General features: G+C 19.1%; 2 protein-coding genes across 2 annotated transcripts; one reads left to right on the top strand and one right to left on the bottom strand.

The window, feature by feature from the left end:
• Window positions 1-4160: 4160 nt before the first annotated feature.
• On the bottom strand, window positions 4161-6435 carry SRAE_X000069000 (Glycogen [starch] synthase, muscle; the record flags this gene model as incomplete). The annotated part of the gene is made up of 4 exons (XM_024645064.1): window positions 4161-4376; window positions 4442-6147; window positions 6220-6313; window positions 6370-6435. The coding sequence occupies 4 exons, from the start codon at window positions 6433-6435 to the stop codon at window positions 4161-4163; spliced, it is 2082 nt and encodes a 693-aa protein (XP_024510559.1).
• A 4375-nt stretch (window positions 6436-10810) lies between these two features.
• On the top strand, window positions 10811-11503 carry SRAE_X000068900 (Cysteine dioxygenase type 1; the record flags this gene model as incomplete). The annotated part of the gene is made up of 3 exons (XM_024645062.1): window positions 10811-10947; window positions 10994-11336; window positions 11399-11503. The coding sequence occupies 3 exons, from the start codon at window positions 10811-10813 to the stop codon at window positions 11501-11503; spliced, it is 585 nt and encodes a 194-aa protein (XP_024510558.1).
• Window positions 11504-11880: the final 377 nt, after the last annotated feature.

The raw sequence follows: 11880 nt of genomic DNA, 5'->3' as shown, positions 1-11880 counted from the left end.
TAAAAAAAAACATTATTCAAAATGATATTATAAAAATTTGTTTAGTGGACAAAATAATTGTTGTAACATGGGAGATGTAAAAGACAGTTGTTAATGTTTGTATTAAACAATCGGTTGATGAGAGTCACATAAAAAGATAAAGAAGAAATGGTTGTCAAAAATTTATCATAGTAACTTGATAAGGTATGTCTTCATTTTTGGGGTTATAAATGAATAAAGATATATATATATATATATTGAAAAATATATATATTTATATAAATAAATTTTTATTAAAAATGCCAATATACATTGTTGATTAGATTGAAAAAGGCTGGCTTATTACTTACTAAAACATCAAATAAAATATGATAGTATAAATTTTTTTTTTTAAATAAAGAATTTTATAGATATTTAAAGTGATTTTATTTAAAAGAAATTTATCATAAAATTTTTTTTCATTTTTTACTAATGATGTGGGATGTTTATTTTGGTAAAAAGTTAAAAGAGAAATAAAAGATCATTTATTAATATTGTAATATAATGAAAGACATTTTGGTCTTTAATTAAAGAAATTTTTTTTTATTAACTCTTTTATTAAATTAATAAAAATTACATTTGATAAAACATATAGAAAGGATTAAATGGTTTTGTCATTCTTATTACTTCTTATTTTGTTATTAATTTATATAAATATATAATTTAAAGTTATATTCTCAGGAGAAATCATAAGTTACAATTTTGTTTATACAATAAATTAACATAATAATCATTAAATATATTTTTGTAAGAAATGATAATAAATAGGTTTATAATTTTACATATTATGAAACGTCATACAATATATAATTTAAAATTAGTGTCTCCTAGAAACGTTGGTAAATTAATAAACTTTATCAATTTACCAAAAACTGATAAAAAAAAAGGAGAAAAGATTTGATAGTGGACTTTATAAAGGATAATAAGTGTAATAATATACTAAAAATAAATGATATAATAATAAATTATTTTAATAAGTCTACGCATTGGGCACATCAAAATAGTGATTATTGTTTCTTTATTCATATAAATAAAGGCAATTCATTTTGATAAGGAACTTATGGAAAAGATAAAGGCACACGGATATAAAATTTATTATAAATTGTCATATGGCATTCTAATAATGTTTTCCTTGAATATGACATAAATTTAATTTTCCCTAAACAATACCCACCAATTATATATATTTTTTTTTCTTCTATTCTTATCTTCTTTGTAATTCAAAAATTATTCTTTATCATTATTCATAAATATATATTAATTTATTCTTAACCTCAATTTATTTAATTTTATTTTGTTATATAACTAATATACAATATAAATAAACAAATAATAATAAAAAAAAACTATAAATATATAACGTTATTACTAAAATAGTATTATTTATTTTTATAAAAAATAATATTTTGTTTAAAAAAAAATCTATAAATTTTAGGTATTCATAAAATTAATGACATCTTATTATATTTTTCTTTAATAATTTGTCATACTGATAAATAGTAAGTTAAACAAGTATTTTTATTTATTTATTTATTATTTAAACGACAAAATAATTAAAAATAAATATTATGCGGCTTTTTTATTAATGAGAAATGGTGTGAAAAAAAAGAATGAAAGTAACATAATATTAAAAAATAAAATTTATTGTTATGTGATTTTGTGATTAATTAATCAATCATGAGGAAGTAATATTTTAAAAAAAAATATAATAGGTAAACTAAATGTTTATCCATTATTTAGTTTAATGATAAATAAAAAGCAAGTAATGTTATAAACTTCTAAATTTTTTTTTACTAATAATACATAAATATCTTATTATATCATTAGGTGTCAGGTAATTTAAAATTTTTCAAATAAAGTGTATATTTTTTATTATTCTTATAATTTTTAAATATAAAACAATTAGCATTATTGTTAAATACCACTTGAGATAAAAATTTTATTCATTGAAATATATAAATAAATACAAAGATATATACATTTGAATGACGGTATTTGTTAATAGAAGATTAAAAAATTTAAAACAATTGAAAAATGTATCATTAGATAATTGAGAGACAAAATTTTTCATCCTTCTACTGAGGTATATATTTATTTTTGAATATGTTACAGTGATAAAAAAAATTTTTTTTTGTATATTCATATAAAGAAGGATAAATATTGAAGTTTAATTCAATGAATGCAAATATTTTAAATAATATTTATTTGGAAAAAAAATTATAAAAGTCATGTAAATAATAAAATAATATTTAAGGGAACATTTTTTACTCTAACAGAATATTAAAAAATCTCTATATTTATATTTTTTACAAATAAGATGAATGAATAGAAAAAAAATATAGTAATAATAGGGTTAAAATAAACAAACAAGGTGGTAATATTATTATTTATATACCTAAATATTAAAAAAAAATTATATTTATTTCTTTTATTTCTATAATTTTTAAATATACATTTTTCTAATAAAAATTAACGTTTGCAAGATAAGTAAAAAATATATTATATGAGATGTTAAAGTAATACATGAATAGATTAGTTTTGTTAATTAATTCACCACTCATCAATATAATTTTTAACTTATTTTATAGGTTAAAAAGTACCGTAATTATAAATAAATTATAAGAGAAAGTTGGCAAAAATGAATTGATGAATGAGAAAAAAATGTTCATAAAATAATAAAATATTTAATTATAAATTCAAGACCAATTATTATATCAATTAGCACGTTGTTATCATTTTATTTTTTTTTTAAAGTTTTTAACACTTACTAATAAAATAAAAAAAACTAGTTTATGATTAACAGAAAGTCTGATTCTTAAGAATAGAATTATGTAGTCAAAATGTTTTACAAACATTAACTTCTATAGTAAAATTTAAGAATAGTCTTTTTTTAATCAGTTAATTTACTTAAGGATATTTATTTCAAATATACAAAATAAAAATCCCATCTACATAATTTGAATATACTTTTATTTTAATATGAGACTAAAAAACCATTAGACGTAAAAATATATATATATCTATCTTTTTATATTTATCTTTTTTTTCTAGTAACAATATATCTATTTTATATTAAAATAAATATATTAATATAAAACCAAAAATTATTATATTTTAGAATAGAATAAAATTATGACAAAGGTCAATAAAAGTTTTATATTCTCTTATTTTAAGAAAGTTTTTAAACTATGGTTTCTAATAATGAAGCTTCTTAAAAGAAAAAAAAAGAAAAAGAGAAAAAAAAATTAATACAACAAAATATTATTAAAGAATAATTCAATAATAAAAAAAAAATAAAGTTTTTCTTTAAATTGGTAACAAATATTTAGGGAAATGTTAAAGAATTCGTTAACATATTTACGCTAATATTACGGTTAAAGTGATGCACTATATTATTATAAAAAAAATATGTGTAAAAAATGTTATACAGTGGTCTAACATATAAATATATAAATAATGTTATTTACTATAACACATCCATTAAATTTATATCATAAAAGTTTAGTTACAAAAAAAAAAATGAATACATATAATATTATGTAAAAAACAAATTTTTTATTTGGATATTTAATTTAATTGTTATTAATTGGAAAAAAAAAGTATAATTTATTATTTTAAATTATATTTAAGTAATCAAAAAAATCTCTACTATAAATGGTAAATATATATATATAAGAATAATATAAGTTCTATAGCATAAATAGAAGTAGGAAATTATCAAAAATATTTATCAGATAAAAGTAATATGTTTTAAGAAGAAAAACAAATAATTTATGCTTTTTTTATTTGTCTTATTTATAAACTTTGTAATTGTATAATTTCTGTATATACAACATAAAATATGTTTATTAATATTGGTTTTTTTTTGTTTTTTTGATATTAATAAAAAGAAAGCTGTTTTAATAAAAAAAAAATTTTTTTAATATATAGGGTAAATATTTTATTAGTTAATTTATTAATAATTCAACATAAGGTGTATATTTAGAATAAATGGATGTAGAATAGGACAATAAAATGAATAAAAATATATATAAATATACTTATTATCTAATTTATTATTTTAAAAAAAAGTTAATCTTTAGTTATTGATATTTGTTTCCTAAAAAACTAATATAATAAAAAAAAAATATATAATTTTAATTTTATTTTTCATTACTCCATATTTTGTTTTCATGTTCCTCTTGTTCAGCTGTATCAGAGTCATCATTATCACTACCATGAGGAGAAACATGACGTGAATGTGATGGAGTACTTGGAGCAGAAAGTGGTTTTGGCATTTTCTTTAAATTTTCAGATATAACAATGTCTAAATTTGGGTGAGTTTTTTGTAGAGCTAAATAACGTGCACGTTGATAAAACTAAAAAAATAATTGATAAAAAAAAAAGATATGACAAAAAAATAAAAAAAAACAAAAAAACTTACAACTCCTAAATTTTTCCAGTCAAAATAATCACTTATTCTTTCAGTACGATTACGAAGAATGACTCTTTGTCTTCTAGTTAATTTTGTAAAATCAAATAAAACCTGAGCAAGTTGTTCAATAGATTCATTAAAATTTTTAAATCTTCTATCAATAACATATATACCATATTGATTATGATCAGGAACATTCTCTTCAACAAAACAACCAAAACCAGAAAGATTTGTTGTGACAGAGGGAACTCCCATGACAGTACATTCAGCTGGTGTATATCCCCATGGTTCATAATAAGATGGAAAAACACCCAAATGGCAACCTCTAACAAATTCCTCGTAATCTAAACCAATTAATGGTGATACAGAACTTAAAAATTCCGGATGGAATATAACTTTAACCCTATCATCGGGTTTATTATATAATTGACATCTTCTAAAAGCATTTAATACAGGATCTTGATTATCATTAACCATATTATGTGTACATATTGGTGGTAAAGTTTCACGTCTTGCAGATAAAACACATCTTTTTAATTGTACTGCTTCTTCATTTGTTAAAAGTTCATTCATATCAGGTATTTCACCTCTTGAACAATGTTCAAATAATCTTGATGCCATTGTTTCTTTAATCTTTGCGACACTATCTTTTAATTGTTTACATACAGCTTGTCCTTTTAAAGATTCAACATTAAAAGAATTAGCTTGTGCTGGGTAAATAATAAAAGCAATAACAGTCATATCTTTAACTTTTGGATCATCAGATGTTTTTAACATCCAATTTAATTTAGCTAAAGCTTCTATAAAGAAATCTCCACCTTTGTTTGTAAATTCATAACGTCCAGCAGTAAATAAGTAAATTGTCTTATCAAGATTAAAATTAAGATGACCATAAAAGTGTCCTCTTATAAAATCATGAATTTTTTCTTTTGCTAATGCATGTAAATTTTGAAATTCATGAAGTGCAGCAAATTTAACAACATTTAATCCATTTGGTGTAAGAACATCTGGTTTTCTTTTTAATAAATGTTCAGCTTCAAGACCAGTTATATCAGATACTGTTGTAAAAACATGTGCAAGATTGGTAGCACAGCGTTCTAGACAATATCTATGATATATTTGTTTACTACCAGCTTCATAATCACAATTAAAATTACAAATATTATTGTATAAATCAGCACCTGCTGCACATAAATGACGCCCTAACAATGTTGCATGTGTTGTAAAAATTGTAGACACATTAACTTTCCATAATCTTGACATTATCAAACCAACACCTGCTTGCCATTCATGAAAATGACTAACAATTAAAAGTTCTGGATCATCATTCCATTCAACAAAAGTTTTTAAAAATATTGCTACCATAAAACCAAAAATAATAATATCATTAGATTCTCTATCTTCATATGGTACACCAATACGAGCTTTCTCCCAAAGTTCATGTTTCCATTGATCAAGTTTCCAGGCACCAGAACCAATATCAAAAAGAACAACTTTTGGATAACCATCAATTAACCAACGTCCATACACAACTTTAAAACCCCATTCGGTCATTTTATCAAGTGTGTATTTAAAAGCCCCAGTTTCAGGTTCTATTTCTTCAACTTCAAATTTTACTTTTTCTTCAAAGTAAGGTCCAAACATACAATATTGATCTCCTAATTCAGCAGTACTAACAAAAGCCTTAGTTCTCAATACAGTATAAATACCTCCAACTATAAATATAATATTATTTATATTATTATATTATAATTAATAAAAAAAAAATTTTTTTTTTTAATGTTTACCTTTATTAGCTACTTCCCAAGCACATTCAAAAACATAACGACCCTCAGCTTTAGCAGTTTCCCCATAATCACAATCAGCAGTAACATCAGGCATCTATATTTAAAATATTTTTATTAAATATAATATAAATATATAAACCATAAACTTACAGAAAGTTGTCTAGCAAGTTTACCCGAGCTAGTTTTTCTTAAAGATGTATTGGAAGAGGTACTCATTTATGTAAAAATATACTAAAAGAGGAAAAAAAAATATTAACAAACATTGATATTAATAAAAAAAAATAAACTTTATGTATGTATAATAATATTCTCAAATATTAATTTATTTAAAATCATCAATTTTTATATTACAGATAGTAAAATAACATTACGATGTTAAATGTTTTTAAAAATAAATAGTGGGAGATAATAAAAATTAGAGTGACATCAGTAAAATAATATAAAATGATGAGTTGTATAATATATTACATCTCTCTCGTTTTCTTATATATTTATATATATAAATTGTAAAAAAAAAAGAAAAACGATAAAATCAAAATAGAAAAAGAAACTATTTCTACATGATAACGAAGAAAAGTAGTAGAAAAAAGTTTTTTTTTTAAACTATTAAAAGAAAATTTAATATAAACATCAAAAAGAAACATTTTTATATTACAAATAACCAAAAAAAGTTATATTCTTTTTGTTAAAAACGATAAGGTAGCTATTTGATTGTTTGAAGCATTAATATCATTATTCATTTCAATATAGTAACTATTTTTACGAACATGTAATATGAGAATGATAAAAGAAAGATAAAGTGAACAGAATTAATTTTATTAACAAAAAGTAAATTTTGATAGTAAACGATCATTGACATCAAAAAGATTTCGGCAGAAAATGTAGAAAAAAAAAATTAATTATTGTAATTAAATAATAAAACTTTTTCGTTTAATGTTTTATTTACACTAATAATGATTAAAATGATCAAGAAACAAGAGGAAAATACAATAATTAACTAATTACATAATAAAAAAAAAAGTGCTTCTAAATAGTATAAATACTTGAAAAAAAATAATATAAAAAAGAATATTCTGTTTGAGATATATAACAACCTATAATAAAAATTTTAAATAAAAAATAAAAATTTATTATTTTTTTAAAAAATATACTTTTTAAATTATTAAAATAAAACTATTTAATTGATTAGTTTATGTAAAATTTTCTAATATTTAACAGAATATCTAACGTATAAAAGAATTTCTTATTTCTAATATCTGGCAAAAAAAAAGTTTAATAAATTTGATAGATTGATAAATATTTATGTTGAAATTATTACATCAGTAAGATATATCTTTAAACAAAGTTTTTTTTTAGGAAAACTTTATGTTAAATATATAGTTATTATTTTATTGACTGTAGTTTAATTATTTTAATTATAACTTGTATAATCAATTCAATACTTTTTTTTTAATTTAAAAAAATCATAATTTTAACATAAATGATCAATTAATATTACAATCTGTTATAATAACTTTTTTAATATAAGCAATTTAAAGAAAAACATTAATTTTTTTATATTTTTATGAGTAAAATTAAAAATTATATAGTTATATATTTTTATTATAAATCTTTTTATTATTTTAAATTTGATAAAAAAAATTTTACATATATCTTTCAAAACAAGAAACTAGATCAATTTATAATCAAAGAACATCTAATTAAAACAATAAGTTCAAATAACTAAATTACTACTTAATTTAAAATTAATTTGATATAAAAAAAAGCAATATACTTTAAAAATAAGCACTTTGAGTTAATTTACTTTATTATGTTAATTTTTTTTTTTTTGTAAAACAAGAAATATCTTGCAAAAGTCATGATACAAATTATACTATAGATAAATATTAAATTCATGAATGTAGTAATAATAAATAACTAACTAATTAATTTCTTTTTATTATATCAAAAAAAAAAAAGAAATCGTTAATTAACAAAATTTTAATATAAAAGAATATATAAATGTTAAAAATGAAAAGTTACTTTATAATTGAAGAATATTAATAATTTTTTTTAATGATTTTTTAGAAATGTTTAAACATTTGAAATTTAAAATTACATTCTTTAAAATCTTTTACTGTTAAATATTATAAAAAAAGAGCTAAAGTGTTTTAAAAATATTTTTCATCAATTTATTCATTCATTTTGTAAATCCGCTTTCATATTGTAGTGTAGTCTCATATTTTATTATAATATTTAAAATAAGTAATTTTTAAAAGCTCACATTGTATAGAAGAATATATATAGTTTTTTTAATATATATTTAACTGGCACCTTCTTAAAAATGAAAAGAGTTAGAAGGAATAGATAAATTTAATTTTTGGTGATACGTGCAATTTAACAAATCTTATAATTACATTTTATTAAAACATCTTTTTTAATGACGTAATATATTTTTTTTCTTTGTCTATTTAACTTTGAATTTTTGAAACTCATTAAACAATCTCTTTTACTTTTTCAATCAATTATATAATATTTAATAATGGCACTTTAAATAAATTAAATAAATTATCATTGATTTTATTAAATATATTTTATTAAAAAAATTAATTTTTTTTAATAAATTATGAATGACAAGTTAAGAGTATTATTTTAAGAGTCTTTTTTTTTATTTTTTATAACAAAGAATATTAATAATTACATATACTTTTAATGCTATCATAAGTAATTTAAAATAATGAGAAAATGTCAATTTTTGATTCCGGGATTAGTGAAAGCAATAATCTTTTTTAAATTGAAACAAAATTACAATAATGTCAATAAGAATGTGTAAAAAAAAAAGTAAAATATTTGCTTATGTATAATTTTTGTATTTTGATAAGTGAAAGACATTCTTCTGAATACAATTAAAAATAACATTATCCAAAAGTAGATTATTTATTTATATTTTTTTAATATTTAGAAATAAATATTTTTTATTCCTTTGTTAACAATATTAAAGAAATGCTAAAAAATAACAAAACAATAGAAAAATTATTACTTGTTAATTATTTTTATGAATATTGATTGATAAGTTCTTTGCTTATTTTTTTTCTAAAAATCATGTTTTCAATATAATTTTTTATTTACAAATTATTCTCTGATACTGTAGCATGAACAAAACAATTTATTTTTAAAACACCAAGTCAATTACCATTTTCTTTTATAATTTTAAAAAGTAAAACAACAAGAAAGTATTCATTTTAAAATACAAAAATGTTTGTGATTACAATAATAAATATAAAATAAAAACTTTATTTTCTCGTAAATAAAGAAATATCAAAACACATTTTTAGCAGCATATTAATATAATCTACTAAACAGTAATATTTTATTATAACATGTGATAAGAAGATACAAAATTTATGAATTGTAACATACCATTATTTTTAATTAACTTCAATAATATCATTAAAGTTAAAAAATTGTCATCACATTTTTTTTAATTTTTAATTATTTTATATTATTTAATCTATAAAATATAATATTCCTACTATATTTTTGATTTTAAAAAAAAACCTACGTAATTATAAATAAAGAAATTTTTTTTAAAAAATTATTTGATGAATATAAATGTACCTTTTTTTCATAATCAACATTATTGTTCTTTACCTTTTTTGACTAATTAAATACGACAAAATATTTTAATAATTTTTAGTTAATACGAATCATACTTTTGGAATATTTCGATACGTGATCAAATTTATTTTTAACCAAAAATGATGTATTGATAGGTGGTAAGTGATTGAAAAGAATTTAATGAGAAGTGAAAATTTTTAATTCTAAATTAAAAACAGCACATGGACAAAAATATATTACTTTATTATCTTTTCATTGAAATGCTTATCAATAAATAATAAAAACAGTTTGCACGTATATATAAATATATATATATATATAGATATATATATATATATATATATTTATATATTTACTATTTGATTACGTTGAAATGTCTGATTAAGATTGTGTCAAATTGTTACGTAATTAACATGTATATTTTGATCGTTTCATTGATCCAATATCATCATACTTTATCTCCAAAAAAAAAGCCACTGTAAAAGGAGGTATTTAACTAGCATATATTTAAAAAGAAATCTTGATTATAATGCATTTTAGAATAACTTTTCTAATCTTTTATAATTAGTACAATAGTAATTATAAATTTAAAGAAATAAAAAAAAAAATTTTTTTTTATTTTTATCAGTAGGATTTTGCGCACATTGGTTTAATTTAAGAATATATCTATTTATACATTTTTAATTAATATATATTTATTGAATATTACCATACTATTTAAGTAAGTTAAAAGAAATATAAAAATTTTATTATCATTAATATTGATATGTTCACCAAATTAATTTTTGTTATCTTTAATTGGATTATAAATTCATTCTAAAAGATATGCATCATTAAATTACATTCTATTTTGAACCTTTAAATTATTTAATATTTATATCAACATAATTTTGTCAAATGATTTTTTATTTACATCACCTTTTTCTAAATTGTTAATTTAATAATATAATTTTTTTTAGTTAATATTTTTTTTATAAATTATAACAATTTAATTATGGATGCTATGCTAAAAGATATGAGAGCAGAATTTGATAAAGATGAATATTCTATAGATTCTATTAGAAAAATTCTTTCATCATACAAAAGTAAAAAAGAAGATTGGCAAAAATTTTATTTTTATGATCCACATAAGTATGTTAATTATTATTTTTAATTAATTTATTATTTATTATTTTAGATATACCAGAAATTTAGTTGATACTGGAAATGGAAAATATAATGCAATGATTCTTGTATGGCCTGAAGGAATAATAAGTCCTATTCATGATCATACATCAAATGATTGTTTTGTAAAAGTTCTTTATGGTGAGTTAACTGAAACAAGATATGAATGGCCAAAAGATGAGAGTGAAGAAACAGGAATGAATGAAATTGGAAAAGAAACATACTCTATAAATGAGGTAACATATATGTGTGATAAAATTGGTCTTCATAGAATGGAAAATCTTAGTAATTCTAAACCAGCTGTAACACTTCATGTTTACATTCCAGGATACAAAGTGTGTCAAATTTTTGATGAAGTAAGTTAATTGAATGAAATAAATAAATATAAAAAATCATTTTAATAATAATTTTTTTTTAGCATACAGGTCATAAAACAAAATGTAATGTTACTTATTATACCAAATATGGTCAAAAAGTTGATTATAAAGGAAACAAAGAAGGAACTATTGTGGAAACTGAATAAATACATTTACAAATATTAAAGATGCTCCAATTAATGCAACAACATATTTTTTTTTAAAAAAAAAGACAAAAATATAAAAAAATTGAATTTATGTAAATAAATATTTATTTACTTGATACATATAAAATTTTTAGATAATTTAATAAAATTCATAATTAATCAATTTTATATAAATAATTTAGATAAGATCATTTGAATATATTTATAGTTTATGTATATATTAAATTAAAAATACATCAACAACTATAATTTTATTTCTTTTTAGACATAATTTTATTGATAATAAAATAATTACATTTCTCCATGATAAGATATCAAATTCTTTATTAGTAAAACATAAAAAAAAGATTATAAATATATGTTAAAAATAGAGAATA

This window comes from Strongyloides ratti (assembly GCF_001040885.1).
Source record: "Strongyloides ratti genome assembly S_ratti_ED321, chromosome : X".
Classification (NCBI taxonomy): Eukaryota; Metazoa; Nematoda; class Chromadorea; order Rhabditida; family Strongyloididae; genus Strongyloides; species Strongyloides ratti.
Note: the sequence above shows the minus strand (reverse complement) of the source record. Positions and strands in the feature narration are given on the sequence as shown.